General features: G+C 27.4%; 1 protein-coding gene across 1 annotated transcript in view; it reads left to right on the top strand.

Annotated features, from left to right (window-relative positions):
- Positions 1–20,183, top strand: part of LOC142323894 (atrial natriuretic peptide-converting enzyme) — a 298,697-nt gene that overhangs the window by 250,680 nt on the left and 27,834 nt on the right. The window contains exons 4-6 of the mRNA XM_075364224.1: positions 15,528–15,741; positions 18,760–19,131; positions 19,632–19,876. Coding sequence (XP_075220339.1) covers positions 15,528–15,741; positions 18,760–19,131; positions 19,632–19,876 — 831 coding nt within the window. The remainder of the gene's footprint in view (positions 1–15,527; positions 15,742–18,759; positions 19,132–19,631; positions 19,877–20,183) is intronic.

The raw sequence follows: 20,183 nt of genomic DNA, 5'->3' as shown, positions 1-20,183 counted from the left end.
ATCCCATTTTTTTTTAATTTTGTTGTAAATGGTGAAATATCAGAAACTGAGTGTATATAACTTCAGAAAATTATGATCACTTTTTTCCTGTACTGAATAAAAGCATTGTGTTTTTCTACTGAAATGTGCGTTGTTTATTAAATATCCCAGAAAGGGATATATATATATATATTCATTTATTATTTTACATTAACTTTCTCTGAAACTTATGCTTTCTCTGATATTAATGATGTTCGCTACACATCCACTCCCTGTAATGATTAGAATAAAGATGTCACTTATATGGCTGAATATGCACTTATTTCAGTAATGTGTTGATGTGCAACAGTATATTCAGCTCAGGAAACAATGCAACCCAGATAATGCTTCACCTCTCACTTTTCCTAATAAGTCTCATATGGAATGCTCGTTAAGGGTTAGAAAATAAATGTCATTTTCAGGACTGAATTGTATGTTATATCTTGTATCATGTTGAATACAACCAAACTGACACAACAGACATTATCAACTTAATTTTTATTGAAAATTTTCTAAATATGACTCCTTTAAAGATACTCTTTAATTTATATGTTATAAAACTTTTGTCTGTAGCCAAGATAGTTTTTCTCTAAGTTAAGCTCCTTCAGAGAAAGGATACAAAATGAAAGTTATAAAAACTTTATCTGTACTTGAGCTAGCTTTTACTCTGAGTTAAAATACTAATCACTTATACTAAATCACTTCAGATTTTGCTCTAATTAAGCTTCATCAGAAAGTTAGAGTTCTTCCAGGACTTGAAGTTTCTGTAAAAGCTTTACTTAGAGTAAAAGCTAGCACATTCTTGTAAAGTTTTTATAACTTTCCCCTTAAACTAAAGTATATTATAATCAATATTTAAATACTTTCAATTGTTTAGAATAATGCATGTTATAGAACAAAAGTGAAAATTGATTTTTTTTAAATTTTGTAAACAATAATGTTAAATTGTTTTTGGAGATGTTATTGTGTTCTCTCTCTGTAAGTAGGAAAGGAGTTAAGGGTTTGTACTCCTATGACATTAGAATGCAACCACATAAAATGTAATGTCTAGTTCTATATTTTAATAAAGTTAAGGAGTTCTTTTGTAAAAATTCCAACAAAAATTTGTTAAAAACAGTTAGAAAATACATTTATTAAATTTAAAAAAAAAAAGAATAATTCAACCATTTAAAAAAAAAAATGTAGACTAAAATCAGATAAGTAATTATTGTTTAATTATTCTTTAAATTTCAATATTTTGAATTCATCACCAAATTAAAAAACCTACCAACAGCTTTCTAAGCTTTTATATGGTGTTGACTTAAAAATGTTAAAATTCAAGAAAAAGAATTAAGATAGAATTATATTTTTAAAAATGCTGCCCATATAAAGAAAACTTGTTTCTAAAAGATACAGGGAGTGACAAATCTATATCTTGCTAAAATTAAGAAAAGGAATGCAGAGAATAAATAAAAACACTAACCAACAACCATAAATTAAATCTCTCTGAGATGTGGGAATATGTATTAATTTGTTACCTTAAATTTGTATAGATACATTCATAAGATAAAAGGTGAAGAATTTTTTTAAATAATTTTTAAATCTATATTTTATTTACGTTTAGCACACTTTTTTTTAATGAAAATTTTCTTGAAGTTTCACATGAAAATATTTTGATTATCACTATTACTTCATTATGTTAAAATTATCCAATAAATAATGATTATAATAACAAAATAATTAGAAATATTATCAAATTGTCTCAGTAAAACATGAAATGTTTCATCCTTTTTTCTAAAATGTGATTAAATAAGAAACTGTGAGAAATTTATTTATTTAAATTTATAAATGATTCATGCTTGAGAATCAATGACAAAAATAATATTTATCAAAATATATACAAATAAATTCCTTGTTTATATATAGAAGTATACCTGAAAGTAAAACATATTATTACCTACTCTTGTTACTTATAAAATTTATCAGAAAACAGCTGACTAAGCATAGAAAATAGGACTTAATAGAATTTAATATATTTATTAAGCATGATTATGTCTTTTTATAATTAAGTATTATTTTATGATTCAATAATTTATATTTTATCAATTTATTTATGGTGAAAGTTTTCACTGTTTCTTACTGTACTACTAACGTAGCATTTGAATAAACAATTTTTTTAATAATAAATGTATGTGCATTAAAGGTATTATTAATATTACAGGTATTGTAAATTATTGCATTTCAATTGTAAAGCTACACCTTATTGAACTGAATTTCTCTTAATAATAAAAATATTAATAATTATGCCCTAAAATAAAAATATTATTCTTATAAAAATGTACAAATTTATTGTTGATGGTAACATGATGATGCGTGCAAGAAATCTAATTATTATACTATCCGTTCCCTCTTCCACAATATTTACTTTAAATGTTAAGTGCTGACTTGTATGTTTTATTCATACCTTTCACTTTCATAAAATTATTATACTAAACTATAAATAGCATTCATAAAATTCCATCACCTTAATTTGCAATTAAACTTCAATGAATTTTAATAGCTTTATATGCATTTTGTACCATAAGCTTCTGAATTAAACATTCTAGTCTGTTAATAAATAAAGAAATGTGTATATTTGTATATTTCTCCAACCAGTTTTCCAGCTACTTCCGGGTCTCTCTCTCAGTGTGTGTGTGTGTGTGTGTGTGTGTATATATATATATATATATATATATATAGGCATTTACAATTACTGCCACCAACTTGCCAGGCCTGATATAGCTGCAATGTTTACCGGTACATGTACCGGTAAACATATAGTCTGGAACAGACTCAGGTCAACCACTCTTGAGACATGTGCTTAATTGAAACCCAACCACCAAAGAACACCAGTATCCACAGTCTAGCAATCAAATCCATATAAAAGCAATTGCCTTTACAAGGACTCGAACCTTGGAACTTTCGACTTTGATAATCAGTTGATTTTGTGATGACAAGTTTAACCACTAGACTAAATAAAATAATATTCATATTTAATATTTACTTACTTATTAAATAAGATTTTATAGTTTTATTTATTATTAAGATGTAATTTTTTTTTAATGGCCATAACATATATTCTACCTCTATTCAGCATTTCAACAAAATAATTTCTTTTCTGGCTTAGTTTAGATTTATTAAGGATCGTTTTTCCCCTTAGCCACTTCAACCCAAAACATTTTAAATCATTCCTTTAAGTTTTTTTTTTATCCACATCAGCTTAAACAAGCTTTATTTGTAGATCCTACTTAAGAAACCTAACCTAATCTAATAGAAATAAAATTTTATGTACACATAAAAAAAAATAATAAATAAATTAGGTTTTCTGTTTGGTACATAAAAATATATTATATAGATCTACATAAATATATTACATAGAATACAAAGTAAATTATAAATATAAAAACAAATTATAAGATGTTAAAAAGTAAATATTTTTTCAAACCCATATTAATTATATAGATACAAGCAAATGAAATAATATTAAAGTAAATACATTAAATACAAAAAAATTATAGAAAATAATTCAAAATTCAAATGCCACTACTGAAAATTATTTTGAGCACATTTTTTTATGTACATATTGAATGGAATGGAGATTTTTTTTTTTCATTTTTTTGTTTTGTTTTTTATTAGTATTATTTAAAGAAGTCATCATCAGAATAATATTCTGATAATAAAAGAAATTCTTTTATTTGTGTTTTTAATAAATTGTGGAAAGAGTTTTCAGATGGTTCATTAAAAATTACAATGGTATAGTAAGACCCTTTTGCATAAGCCAACATGTTCAGTTCAGTTATATGAAAGTTCCATTGTCTGGTTTGGTAAAGGTGCATATTGTTATTTTTTAAGAATAAGTGACAGTTCTTTTTATCAAGGATTGCGATATTCATAAATATAAACATAAGAATAAGTTAACACATTTAATTTTTGAAATATAGGTCATCACGATTCATACTTGTGTGCGCCAGATTATGATCTGACAGCCCATTTTTGTATCTTAAATACTTGTTCTGACTTTTTAACAGTGCGCCAAGAGATGACTTTTTGTTTTATAGGAGAATATATGTAGTTATAATAATTATTTAATAATGATGAAATATATGCTGGCTCGTTAAATACTATAATTAATGTTACATTTAACCAGGTGATCTTATCTAGTCTCAAGTTATTAAGTGAACCTTAATAACTAAAATATTTATTACATTAGTATTGAAATATAAATCAAATTAAATTAAAAACACCTTTGATTCAATTTCAAACAAATTTTTCAACTGTAGATAAAAATTCTAGTAGAATCTAATCGCTGACATTCCCAACCATTTTCCAACAAAATTATTAATGACTGATAAACTCCTTGGATCTAAAATGTTACAAATGTAATGTTTTTAAATTATTTAATATTAAATAACTCACTTTCAAAGAAAAAACCCCTTTAATAATATGAAAGTGAACTGTTTAATATTTAATATTATCACATTTTGTCATACTTTCAACAAACCTAATTTCATTTTTACTTTAGAAGCCCTTCTTTAGTCAGATAGTAAAAGAGCTGTTGACTTATTTACAGAAACAGATTTTCTAAGTATGGAGATTAGCACTTGACTATCACAAAAGAGACAATGGCTGTACCAATCCCCACATTCTGAATATGGACCTATTTAGGAATCAAATCTGATAAGATGAGGTTGAAGTTAATGAAATGGAATGAATGGTATTGTTTGGTCCATCTAGTTCACACTAGGCAAGTTTCTGCTACAAACTTCTCTTTATCTAATATTCTTTCCTGAAACATTCTAACTTGAAAAATATTCCATTAAGTATTTTTTATGAATCAAATATTAAGTATATTTTATCATTTTCATTGATAATTTGATATGGTAACAATCACAAATTTTTTTACAAAAAAATTTAAGTTCTTATAACTCTGTTCAAAACATTGTCAAGACTCTACGCCCTCCTCCAAGATTGCTGATCTCCATGATGAAATAGTATTGTTTCATCCAGAAGATTCCACTTTAAATCCTGATGAGGCTTATGTTTTTTTTATCATATACATAAATTTTATCTCTGATACACAAAGCATAATTAGGTAATAGGCTTTAATCATTTAAGAAAATAAGTAAGACTGTGAACACCTGTTCTACTCATCCTCTTGACATCAGATTATCCCCCCCCCCCTTAATGAGAAAAATATATTATTGAGCAATAGACTACCTAAAATTTATAATGCAGTAAGATTGCTTTTCCTCAAGAAAAATAAATAAATGAATAAAATAGTCCCTTGAGAAACAGGATTAGGCTTCCTAACAGAAAATGTTGCTCATCCTCAGAAGAGTGCAGTGTATTACTTACTGAATAATGAAATACTACTCTTGCTGGAGGAAAATGATGAAAAATAAATGAAGAAGTTTGTTTTATATACTACTTACCCATCATTATCATACAAAATATATTAATAAAAAATACCATTATAAACAAAATAAAATTTAACCTTGCTGAACTCTACAGATTGTTTTAAATTTATTTATTTAGTTTTCTTTTTTGTTTTATATAATTAAATAAAAAATGTTTATTTCATTGAAAATTTTAATTATCAAAGAAAATATGTTTAAACTACTCTACATTAAATCTTGAAAAAGTATGAAATTCATAAAAAAAAAATAATAATTTTAATTTTAATCCCACTTAAATTAAAATTGATATGATATTGTGTTAACTTACCAAAATAGGTGATATAATGTAGGAGGGTAATAAATGAATACATTAAAGTAATATTTTAAAGGTAAACACCTCTTATTTATTATATAATGAATGAATATTATTATTATTAAATCATGCACTATATTAACTCTTTGCTACTGGGTAGGAAGTTGTTACTCTTCTGTTCTTTCTAATAAATTCTAAAATGACATCCTATAGTTTCAAGGACAAATAAAGTGGGATGATATTGATGATATGTTTGTCTATTTTACAAAAATATTATATAATGTCAAGGACAAATAGTGGGATGGTACTGATGATGTGTTCGATTATTTTACACAGAATGTTTATGTTGAAATAAAAGCTGCATTTTTTACATTGGAGAAACTTATTTTAAAATAAATATTATTATTGTGTTTAATTATTTTGTTTAGCATCAGTTTTTTTTTTTTTGACTGGTTTGATTTTTTCTTCATTCCTTTCTGTTGTATGCTTATTGTTTAACCTCAAGATAATTATAAACTCACAATTCTCAGTTATCTGTTTCATTTTCAATAGATTTTACCCAATATACATCTCTTATTACTAATCTAACTAAACCTGGATGTCTTATTGTTTGGTCCATCTAGTTCACACTAGGCAAGTTTCTGCTACAAACTTCTCTTTATCTAATATTCTTTCCTGAAACATTCTAACTTGAAAAATATTCCATTAAGTATTTTTTATGAATCAAATATTAAGTATATTTTATCATTTTCATTGATAATTTGATATGGTAACAATCACAAAATTTTTTTACAAATATGAGGATTCTTCACAAGTATCATCAATTTTGCAAACTATGTAAAGCTTGTTCAGTCTCACTTCTTCCAATTAATTTAATGATTCAGATGGTATATCGTCAATTTCTATATCTTTATTCTTGTTTAAATCTTTCAGAATTGTTATCAAATTTATATAAACTTTCTGAATATTAGGTTTTAGAGATTTTTTTTTAATTCATCATTAATTTCTTTACCTCTTCTAGCTTTTTGTCAAAAGTGTTTTTCACTTAATCTATTTATTGCTATCTATCACTTTATCTATTTTCTTTAAGATTAATGGAGGATAAACGTTTGCATGAATTTGGATTGGTATATTTTCTAGCTTCTAGCTTCTTATAAACTACAATGTATGTTGTTACTACTTTTGCAGAAATAATTTGGTGATTTAATTTAAGGATGAATGTTAATAATAATTTATAATTGTATTGAATATAAAATTACTGTTTAATCTAATGAATGCAAGCAAAAATAATATATATAATAATATAAACAACTAAGAGATTAAAAGACCATTTTACCAAATTATTTATCCATGCTGAAAATGTTTAAAATCTTTTGCATTTGCAAACTTTTTTGCATCTGGTCCCCACTAGTAAATATACAACTACCATTTATGAGTTAACCATTATTTCTAACTAATAATGCTACTAATCATGTAGTACCATGGTTTATAACACAAGCTTCAACACAGTAACAGTTAAACAGTTGGACAAATTATTATCACAACTAATACATTTACAAATGTACTTGTGACTTTAGAGAAGTTTGACCTACTTATTTACATTTATTTAGTTACTCATATACTGCCTTTACTGTACTTGCTGACGAATTTTCAGTACTTCATTTCTAGAAAGGGTTTGAAAATTAGTTTTGTTTCCTGCTAACCTTCAAAAACATTCATGTTAATTATAACAGATTTAATAAATATATTGTTTGGTAAACATGAAAATAGTTTACAAGTATCATTTTGAATGTATCATTTTTCATTTTTCTTTATCTTTTCCTTTCTACCTTCTAGTAATATATACCAAATCAATTTTTATATCAGTCATTTTTATATCATTTGTCAACATCCTCAATTCCTGCTTTACCTTTCTATTTTTTTACTAGCTATCCAATATAGAGTATACTGTTAGTGAAGTTTTGCTTTAATATTCAATCTTCATGAAGTTTAGTTGCCAATGCTCTTTCCATATTTCCGGTCAGTTTTTCTTATCAAACTGAATGGTTTTAATATCATTTTAATGTATGCTATTAACCTAATGACCAATTTATCTAGATGGATGGGTTGCTCGCTTAGGGCTTCTTATTGTGATTGTGTATGTGTGTGTGTGTGTGTGTGTGTGTGTGTGTGTGTGTGTGTGTGTGTGTGTGTGTGTGTGTGTGTGTGTATGTGTGTATGTGTGTGTGTGTGTGTGTGTGTGTGTGTGTGTGTGTGTGTGTGTGTGTGTGTGTGTGTGTGTGTGTGTGTGTGTGTGTGTGTGTGTGTGTGTGTGTACTCGTATTTTTGTTTTATAAGGGAAAAAATATTGAAAAAGGACTACTTATAAAACTAGGTTAGTAAGTTAAAATCAGCTCACAGTTGCTTCATTGTATTATTACCTTGTGTGACTTGCAGTATATGCTGCAGTGCTTACTTTTTCTACAAACTTTTTCAGGTGATCTCAAAACTCTCAGGAAGGTTTTCCAAATATTTTATTTAGAAAGTAATTTTTAGGTTAATGTGATATTCAGCAGGACTTCACCTTCTGTTTAAATAGGAGTTATAAGGTTCTGGTTAGGGTGGTAACCTGGATTTTGTTAATATCGATTTTAGAATTGCTAAAGCATTATTCCTGGTATAATATTCAATTGTTTTCCCCCAAGAAGTATCATTCAAGAAATTAAAGGGTATGAAGTAAGATGAAATCCCAAAACCAAATTAAAATAATGTTGAGCTCTGTTTCACTGTATTTACCAGATGTTTATTTACAATTAATATATATAGCAGTTGACATCTATTTAAAAACAAAGTAATAGGGATTATCATCTTTAAAGAATACAAACTTGAAACAAATTTAATATGATGACAGCTAAACTGTAGTTTGTTTTTATTAGCCAAAATTTACTGTTTAAAATTTACTTTTAAGTACTTAAAAAGTGACTATCTTGTAAATTGATAATAAGTTCAGCCTTTTTACAAGATAATAATAGAAAAACGCATGCAAGCAATAAAATTTTCTTTTCAAGATTATCACAGTTGAATTCAAAGAAAAGCTGAATTCTCTCAGTATTTACTGACTTTCAGCAAGTTTAGTACCCTGATTTTCTATAGGGTTCTATACAGGTACTATCTATAGGATTTTATCTGTATAGATAGAATTTGTGTATATATATATCTAAGTATTTATAACAAAAGTTTTGAAGCTACTGGCTATACAATAAAATATAAAGGTAGTAATGAAAATATAGTCAGAGGGAGGCATTGAATAGAGTCCATACCAAACTATATCACTAAGGCTGTCTGAAATCATCATGAGCCAGATTTTACATTAGGACCTACACATGCTACTTCCATTCTCACAAAATTTAAGTTACTAATGTACTACATATACAAAAGTACAAAACCTTTGCAAATTTTACCAAATATTTTTATAACTAATTAATGAAAACCAAAAACTGATAGACTCGTTGAGTGATGGGGCTCATTTTTCATTCATTAAGAGTGTTAATAAGCAAAACCTCTGTTAATGGTCTCCTACAAAAGCCACAGTACTTCATAAGAAACAACTTTATAGTTCTGAAAATATGTGGTACCAATCTCTTTCTTGTTTATTGTTGAACTTATGTAGAGAAAGGTCAGTAAAATGTGTTACATTCTCTTGTTATACACTCTTTTTTGGTTCCTGAACTCAACATTCCATAAATAAGGCATTAGTTTTTTCAGTTAGATGAAACTATGCCACATTACACAAGTTTCAAAATATGTTTCCAGAATTTCTCCCTAGATATGTTATTCCTGATTTGGGAACATCATCAACCAGGTGACCTGATCTTTCAGTGGGTGTTTTCTCTTGGTGGAGGTGTTTGGAAAGTTAAGTATTCATTACACCAGCACCTTCCACAATTCAAGTGTTAAATTAAAACATTGAATGCTGCTAGAAATTAATTTCTATCAAAATGCTACAGAGAGTAACAGCTGAGCCACACAACAGACTTGTAAATAAATACAGGTTCAAAAAATAGATGTCAGCTTTTGTTTTTTGAAGTATAATAGCATGATGTAAATATGAGGTTTGGGATTTACTATTTTACTAACTATAGAAACATCTTTTAAAATGAATCTAAGCTGCAAATATACTGTTGCTCTTCCTTTTCAGAAAAGCATGAAATCTCAATAAAATTATTACCTCATTAACAGATTCTTGTTTTCTTCAAATGAAATTTATTAGTCTTACATTTGTTGTTTGAAGTAAATAAAAAAAAAAGATTTAAAATCCAGTTAATAAGAAAATTGTATGGAAAATGATATGTTGACTGGGTGTTAATAAAAAATATATCTCGGTCAGTTTTTAAAAAATAATGTTGTAAAAACATTAAAAACCCAAATCTGGACAAAAGATGAAATTATCATCTAAAGTTAAATGAATATTTGCTCATCTTCTTGTAACAAATGAAATGTCATCAGCTGCAGAAAGGATAACATTTTAGAAAAAAGCAACCAGCTAGTGGACTGCAAGAATAAACCTAAACACTTAATTAATTGGACTATAAATCAAGATGTGTATTTAGATATTTCAATTGAGAATAATTACATGCGTGTACAGTTAATAATATACCAATGGAGTATTATTTAGTACAGGATCATACCAGTATTATTTTCCACAGGATCATTTCATTTTAGTAACCATTTACTAGTTCACAAAAAAATGGTTGTCAATTTTTTTTTAGAGTATAGTAACATGATGTAAATGTAAGGTTTGAGTGTTATTTTTTTGACATTTATCAATTTAGCTGCTCTGGACAAAATTGATCATATTCTTTTTCTTTTAGTCCTCACCTTACAATATATTTCCAAGGAATATGAGATTATTTTAAACAACAAGTTTAGAACTTACATTAAATCAGGCAGTAAAGCATTAAAGTACACCTACTGTGTGTGCACTGTCTTGGAACTATAAGATAATTACAAGTTAACTGCGCTAAAATGAATGTTAATAGCTGAATAAACTGGTGAACTCTCAAATACTTATTTAAATTGACAGTTCCAATTTTTTTATAAGCATAAAGGTTAGGACAAAGAATACTTCATTATTTTATAGTTTCCTAGCACCTTGATATTAATTCCAAGATTCTTGTAGCATCCTTGTTGTGAGAAAATATTTTATTAATTCACAATTCTTACAAAACTTCACAATTTCTCTCAGGAAAAAATGTTATAATAATTAGCAATATTTTACATTTAGTCTAAAATTTTCTTAACTTAAAAAAAAATTAATTAAAATAAATGTTGACTACTGTAGAGTCAAACACTTACCTTTTGAGAACATTTTTTTTTTCTTTGAATATTAAATAAAGTAACATTGAAATTTTTCTACAATGTACTATAATACGAAATTCATGCTTGTTTTATCCAAGCCTATTAACCATATAATGTATACCTCTATATATAAATCCCACCTAAAACAGTCAGCAGGTAGCAAATATATAATATGTAAACAAAATGACGCAAGCACAGAAGTGCTTTTGACAAAGGTTTCAAAGACAAAAACATATTACATACATGGGATAAATTTTAAACTATTAAATAGCAAATAGTATTACTAAATACTGTGATACATACTTCTACACTTATGCGACTTCAGATCATCTATATAGGTTATAATTAATAGACTTCCTTTCGAGAAAAAATTATGAGTAAAAAAATATTTGCATTTCAGCTGTAGTACTAAAATATTTATGATAAAAAAAAGAAATTAAAAATACGATACTAATACTGTAGTTGGGTTCTGGGTAAGACAGTAAATTTACCTTTTTTTAACCCTATGATCCAGTAACACTTAATACATTTCAAGAAATCCCATTCTGGAGATTGAAGATTAAAATGCTAACATTAAAAGCCACCTTCAGTAATGTATTTCTTGCAAATCACTTTTGTTAAATAGCACTAGGTGTAGTTTCAAGTATACTTTGGCATTTTTTAGTGGCTAACAACCATGTTAGTTAATACTACTAAAAAAAAAATTATTAAGATCAGAATAAAATTTTAAGGATAAATAAAATATTATTAAGTCTTCTAGTTTTATTTAACTTTAAAATTACTGTACTTAACTCTTTTTACAAAACTAGTACAGCAATATTTTAGAATTTGTCATTCTTAATCACAAGTCATTCTCACTAAAATTTCAACAAAATTATTGTAACCGAGTGTTGAAATAGTAATACTAAAACAAACTGTGATGAGAATATTTTAACTTAAGATAAATGTTTAATTACACCAAAATTTCAGTATATGATAGTATCTAAATTATATTTAATTCAGGCGATTGCCAACTAGGATTTTAATAATAACACCTGCAATAATAACTGTGGCAAGATCAGTAATTACACTACATACCTTAACTACTATATAATATGTGTACCCATATTTTATAATTTTAACTTAATTCCCATAAAATTTATGCTCATAATCAATTTACTGCAAGTATATATAGTAAATATTTCAAGGAGGAATATAAATATTTGTAAGAGTAATGAAATACATGACAAAAATGCAATTTTAGAATCTGAAATTAAAATAAATACTAAAAAAATGCAACTTGAAGTTAAAAATGGACAAAATCTACTTCGATGGAAATGATTATTCATTAATGAAAAATTGTGAGAATTGCGTTTGGCAATATTTCATACCTTTTATGCTGTGGCCTTTTATTTAAACAAATTTCTTCATTAAAGCCTTTCAAATTCTATGGTTAATTACAAAGGAAGAGCTGCACAGAACTGTTATTGAAATAAATTTAAAAACAAAGGCTACTTAAAAATGTAAATATTTTTTAGATTATTTAAAATCTAAAACTGTATGGCCATTTCAATTATTAAACAGTTATAATTAATAAATATTAAGGAATTAGTATACATAAATAAAAAATTATAACGAAGAAAAAATAATTAAGAACACTATAAAATTAGTATTTCAGTTGTGTTAATAGAATAAAATTATGAGAAAAATGTCGATGAAAGAATCATTTAGGCAATTCCAATGAAAAGCAAGTTAATTTAAAAGCAAACTAAATGTCCAGTTCAGATTATGCATCATGAAGTAATGTGTATCTCTTATGTTAGATTGGCTTGAGATAAAATTTATCTCAAGAAAGTAAGAGATAGAATTTACAGTCAAAGGAACCAACCAAAGAAATATCCCCTCCCATGAACAAATTTGTTTCCCAACATTTAATTGTTAGTAAACAGTTTAACATTCTTATAGAAAACTTTCTTTAAACATTTTTTTAATGAATTAGTATTTAAATTACAAACACTAAAAGGCTACTAGAATAGTCTTTTAGAGATTGGCCCTTGATATTCATTCGACATTGAAATTAATAAATCATTATTTGTAAGTACGAGTAATTTTCCCATCGATCTAATTCCAAATTATTGCAAATATTTTTTAAAGTTTTTTTTCTGTTAAACTTCTTTACTGGCCAGTTTTCTGGCATTATTGGATTATGGTCATTTCTCTCGTCTTTGTTTTACAATGAGCCAAATATAACTTTACTTTTATTTTATTTTTTAATTTGCAATCTATCAAAAATTGCAGTCAATTGTCTGCAATTCAAATCATTTTATAGAAATTAAAATTCTGTGCATTTATAAATAACTAGCGTAGCCCGTCGCGACTTCCCCCACAATATAGATGTAGCTTCACTTGCAGTGCTTTTTTAATAGCAAACTTATTTTTTTATAAATAAAAAATATTTAATCAACAATATTATATTTAGATTTTCATTAAATCCTGATAAAACGGCAAATAAAAATTTTTATGAAAAATACTGAAGGAATGTACGACAAACAATGAATTGTTGCCCAAAACTTAATAAAGTAAAACAAAAAAAGGAAGATAAGAAAATTGAACAATATTTGTTAGACCAATCCATTTTATGAATGAATTAAAATAGTTCAGTATAAAAGTTCAATAAAGATAAACAAAAAATTTGTTATAATCCCAAATCTATCATCCACATCGTGGCTTCGCCCGTGCTCTATGGTTACTTGCGCTTCCAGTCACGATCAGAGGGGTCATGGCTCGCTTCGCTCTCCCTTCCTGTTTTCTCTCGTTTCCCTTTCCTTCTCCCGTTTCTCTTCCCCTTACTTCCCTTTCCCCTTCCTCTTTTCTTTTTTTCTCTTTCTATTTCCTTTTCCGTTTTTTCCCTTTTCTCCGTTTTCCTTTTTAGATTTTCCCCTTCTTTCCTTTTTAGATGTTTCCCTATTTCCATTTTTCCCTATTTCCCTTTTCCGATTTTTGCCTTTCCCACTTCTTCCCCGGTTTTTGATGAATTTCGGTATAGGTTCATTTTGCCGCTAAGCAGAAATCATGGAACAATTCTTTGTTATTCCTAATTTAAAAACAAAGCCTTTACCGGACACATATTTATTATGAACTTTTTTCATTATTTTAAACAGAGAAATACAGCTGTAAAATTTAACGGCATTCTTCTGGAGTACTCACACACTCATTATGTCGCTCTGCTCGCGCATACGATGTATTAATATTACTTATTTGACAGATGAAATTAATTACTTCATTTCCATGCTTTACCTACCTTTTTATCTCAACCAGTTTTTTTTTATATCTGACATCTTCAGTTATTTGCTTTACATATTCTAATTTTTTAATTCCATTTTAATTTAATTATTTATTTATTTTAAATTTAATTTAATATTGTTTTATTTAATTTTAATTAAGTTTATTTAACCCCCTTCCTCTTCCCCCATTTCCTTTCCCCCTCCCTTTCCATTTTCTTTTCTCCGTTTTTTTCTTTTTTCCATTTTCCCCTTCTTCCCTTTTCCGATTTTTCCCTTTCTCCCTTCTTCCCCGCGCGTAAAACGGTCCACTAGTTTTTTAGTCTATAACGGACACACATATCGGGAAACATTGCAATAGAATTGTAAAATATTTAGTATGGCTTTTACGTCCAACAGATAGCGCTGTTAACACGAAATTTTGTTTTTATCGGTTTGAACCCCTTAAAATCAAAATTTCGCAAAATCCTTTCTTAGTGCACGCCTACTTAAAGATACGAAGATACCCTGAAAATTTCAAGTCTGTACCTATAATAGTTTTGGTTGTACATTGATTATGAGTCAGTGAAAACATTATAGCTGGTCTTCTGTTTCTCAAAACAGGTCTCCTACCTAGGTGAAAGTTTTTTAGTAGTTGGGTTCATGATATTAGAAAATACATTGCTGTTATAATTACGTCTGGTTCTATTTCTAACAATTTTGAATGAACCATCAGTCAGGACATTCTCTTTTATATAAGAGATGGTTTTTGAAGTAGTGACATATGCAGTAGTAGTGAGAATTTACACAAAAAACGTTAATGCCTTCATATGAGAAAAAAATTCTACAGAACTTCAGTTCTGCAATAATTCAGATACAATAATTCTTAAAGCTCTGATATTATGTTAATCATGTTAATCTTTTAGCCAAAATCTAGTCCCTGTGTGGTTTCTCTTACACCAAAATAAAAGTCGAGTAATCTCTCCATCCAAATTAAATTATTTACTGTTAATTAACGCTAGGCTACATTCAAAATTATATCACAGATAAAAATAAATGAAATGTTTAAAATAGTTGCTTAACAATTAATCGCTACATCTTTTTAAAATATTTGATGAATCTCTTGATTACTATTTTTCTATTTCCATTTTTTTATTTTTAAATAATATACTTTCTACATAAATACATATTTTTTGTTTGTTTCAGATACATATTTATCATTGGAGCCAGGAGGAGAAAGAGTGTTTAGAGGTGTATTTCATGTTATTGATGGTGATGCATACACAATAGATATGTCAGATCCATCGACAGAATTGTATAGATCAAGGTCAAGAGAATTTAGAGAAGGTCTGAACCTTGTGTACAGGCGGAGTTATTTGAGAAGTGCCTTTATTGGAACAGAAGTTCTTGCGCTTGATGGGTACCTATTAATTTAACTAAAATTAGTTAAAAATTACATGTCTAAATAAATCATTAAAATTAGGAAAACTATAGTTTTAAAACCAAGAAAATATATTTCTAACTGAAAATTCAAACAGTGAATGGCAAACTGTTTCCTTTTAGGAAGCAGCCAGTCTTATTTAACATCCATTCCTGTTGTAAATAAAGTACAACCTCCATAATTTTCTACTTGAATATTCACTTTATTTGTGATTTGCACTAAAATTTCTGTTGGCTGATTATTTATATTTAATTTTAAGTACCATAACTCTAACAATTGTAGGTGACCTGACATGCATCAGGTACTTTACATATATATCACAGTCATAAAAAAGAGTAAGACAGACTAGGAACATTGAAAAATTCAAATTAATAAAATTTTGAATGAAAATATTTAATTTAAATATTCTTAAATTTTAGGAAGTGTTGTTCACCAATGAAGATTGTAACTTATTTTTATATTTTTAATCCACATTTTGTTACACCAATTAAACAATAAAATAATAGAACATATGTTATTTCTTAAAATTAATCCTTGTTTAGTATTCTACACTAGACATGAATATCTGATACAGATATTTTCTACAGTGATGTGATGTAGAATTACCCTAAATTACAATCCTAAGTAGTATCAAAACATTATAGCTGGTCTTCTGTTTCTCAAAACAGGTCTCCTACCTAGGTGAAAGTTTTTTAGTAGTTGGGTTCATGATATTAGAAAATACATTGCTGTTATAACTACGTCTGGTTCTATTTCTAACAATTTTGAATGAACCGTCAGACAGCTGCTAAGGAGAAAAATATTTATGACATAGTTTTATTTTAACAATTTAATATGTAGGAAGGAGAGTGAAGATTTCAGCAACTTTTTTAATATGCTACAATTTAGCAGAATTTTACTGTCCACTACTGTTACAGTATCAAAAATGGCAGAACCATTTAGAAAGATAAAATTTTTCAAATACAGTGTGGAAGCCACAGATAAATTATAAATGATTTTTTTAAGGAATTTATTGACTAGTTTAGAATCAATTACTAAAGCCAGTTATGTAAAAGCATGTGGTTTGTGTCAGTATGAACCAAACGTATTGCATATCTATAGCCATCTAGTAATTACTTGAAATCAATTTAAATTGGATTGAAAATTGTTCGTATTGCTTTACTAGTAGTACTATTATGGCCTTGCAGTTTGTTACGTTCCTTTTATTATAGTAATTTTTACATAATATATTTTCTTATAGCATAATATTATTAATCTGTTACTCACTTGATAGAAAATTAATGATATACTTTTTATATTATTTTACGTAGCAATTTTATTTTAGATCTTTATCTTAAAGGTAATTTCATTAATACTGAGTTTATTCATGGTATTATAGGTTTCTTGAGCTAGAACGTATTTTAAACCTTTCTGGCCAGTTGGGATGGATAGATCTTCATTTATGGTCATTTACCTTTTTTTTCACTGTTGATCCTCTCTTCCCCGTTATCAGTTCTACGGAACAGGATCAACTCAGAGACTTTGTTTCCTGAATTGGTAGCTGGGCCAGTGATTCTCTATAATCCTAACCAAGTTTTCAGCACATGGAGAAAATCTGGACCCTAGTAACTGCATTACTCTTAACATTCTAAACTCTATTTCCTTCCACTTGATTCCAGGAACCTCAAATGCCCATAAGAAATTTATTTATTTTATTTCCCACCACCAGCTTCCGTGGGAATATTTTGCTGATAATGGATATGTGATTAGTATTATTATGTATTAGGTTGTCCATAATGCTGAACATGGCTTTTATAAGTTATAAAATCTATGATGTTCACACCTTGTTTCAGAATTAAATAATTTTTTTTCAGTTTTTCTTTATTAAGAAATAAGAACTAAAACAAATGTACTCAGAATTTAAACCATTAAACAACCAGGTAGCGCTAAAGCATTTATTTCTAATCAGTTTGATTTCTTATAGGTTTGAGACTACCAAAAAAAAAAAAACTGTCATAACTCTAACTCCTGAACAAAGTTAAATTATTGGTGTAGAGATTAGCATGTTGGCTTCAAGATCATTTGGTCTTGGGTTCGATTCTCAGTATTGGTCTGGTATTTTTTTTCACATACCATTTCATTCATCTCATCTTCCTTGTTAAAATGCATGCAGATGCATGCTAGAGTTATACAATAAAAAAACTTTTTAAAACTGCAGTTGGTGTGTGAACATTCAGGTTAATTTTCTTGTCGAAAGAATGTTCAGGTTTGCTGCTGTATTGTATTGGACACGAATCAGCCATTAAAGTTAGTATAATAGTTGTTAAAACTGCAGCTAAACTTAGATCTCTGCTCAGTAAGTCAATAAATGTTGGAAAATCCAAGTGTTAAAATATCGTATTGCTTTTCATAGAAGAACCCAGTGAAGATTTTATTAAATCTTTTGCTACATAACTATTCTTAGCCTAAGGAAGGTGATTAGTTTCTTAACTGGACATGGTAAGTTCAGGAAACAATAAAGTCTTTATAATCTATAGTCTTTTTCAAGAAGATCCATAATGTAGAATATGATGGAAGTCCTATAAATAAGCTTGGTATGCATTTATTCCTGGAAAGTGAAAAGTTCTAAAACTAAAACAATGTATACTCTTAGTTAGTGAAATATCCTCCTCCATGGGTAAAAATTCTGATTTAGTAATTCTGCATCTTACTAAGGATATAAAACCGAGCAAAAAGAATAAAAAGATTAGGAATGCAAAAGCTGCCTTTTAGGCTTTGATACCTAACGTAAGATCCAATTTTCGATACTTGTAAATATAAAAACTTTGTCCTTTATGGAAAAATCTTTCTGAAGCAGAAAGAATACATTTGAACTGAATTAAGTTCTTGAAGAATTTAAACCCCTCTTCTAAATTAACAAAAATAACACTTATTATTTTCTTTTAATTAAATTATTTTTTATTAAAATAATAGTAATGACGACCATTGTATTATTTTTTTATTTGTTTTTGTTTTCAGTGAAGAAGGTGGAGACTTAGTAGTTCATTTTAATTTACATTTTGATCCTCGCAAAACGGCAATAACAGAACATGATCTTGTTGAAATTTTATCAAAAACAGATAAACCTCAATATCTTGGTAATAGAACAATAGATATTAGTACCATACAGTTTAAAGAGAGTCTACCAACAAGTGCATTAACTGGGACAAGCAGTACTAGTACAGTTGCTACTGTACAAATAACAACTACATCATCACCACCTAGATCATGTAGTTTAGTTAAATTACCTTTCTGTAAAAATGCTAATCTAGGATATAACATGACTTCTTATCCGAATTTGTTAGGACATAAATCTCTGCAAGAAGTTAGTGATGATGTAATTGCATTCAGGTTAGTACAATAGTATACTAGTTGGACTAATTTAAAATTATACTGCTATAATAATACCTAATGTATCAGTTTATTTTGATTTTTATATGATTATTCAATAAAATTGTTTAATAAAAATCACTTAACTTAAGACTCAGCAAGAAACCTATGTTTGCATAAATACTATTCTTTACACAAACATAAAACCATTATATTAACAGTGTATGTATGTCATTGTAAAATTGTACTAACATTTGTGAAAGTTTGTGTATTTCTAACTTATAGAAATATAAGATAAAAATTATTTTGAAAGATTTTAAGTATAAAATCCATAAGATTGTTTATCACATTTATTATTTTTTAATAGTATCATATCAGAAATTATTTACATAAAATTCTTTATGTGCTAATTATTTTTCTTTTAGGCCAACTTTTAGGTTTTCATATAAATATATTCTATATTTCTATTGATTACATAACATGTCTGTAAATAATCTAGTTATTTGTTTACTTATTTACAGAGAATTAGTTGATGCAGAATGTTCTCGTATTGCATTGGACTTTTTATGTCGTGTTTTACAACCTGCATGTCAAAAAAGTTTATTGGATGAAAGTCGTTTTGAAATTGTATTACCTTGTAGAGCTTTCTGTCATGAATTCTGGATGGGATGTGGTAGTCGTCTTCCTCAGAGATTTCAAGATAAATTAGATTGTTTTAATTTTCCTGAATACAGTACTGTTGGTGCTGATTGTGCTCCAAAACCAGGTAATTTAATATTTAGATGTAAGACTGTTACTTTAGCCTTGTGATTTTTTTTTATTACCTAATTAAAAATGGCAATAATTTATGTGGCTGTAAAATTAATTTAATTAATAAAATTAAATCAGATTTTAAATTAAATTCATAAAATTTATTTCTTGTTGAAAAGAATAACAAAATGTAATAACACTTTAAAGTTATTAAACTGTAAAAAATTACTCTTTTTCCAGTGGAAAAAATATCTCAGAGCTAATTATCCAGTTCCATCCTGTACTGTAACTACTTATTAAAAATTAATTTTCATGTTAAAAAT

The sequence above is a fragment of the Lycorma delicatula genome, chromosome 4 (assembly GCF_047948215.1).
Source record: "Lycorma delicatula isolate Av1 chromosome 4, ASM4794821v1, whole genome shotgun sequence".
NCBI lineage: Eukaryota > Metazoa > Arthropoda > Insecta > Hemiptera > Fulgoridae > Lycorma > Lycorma delicatula.
Note: the sequence above shows the minus strand (reverse complement) of the source record. Positions and strands in the feature narration are given on the sequence as shown.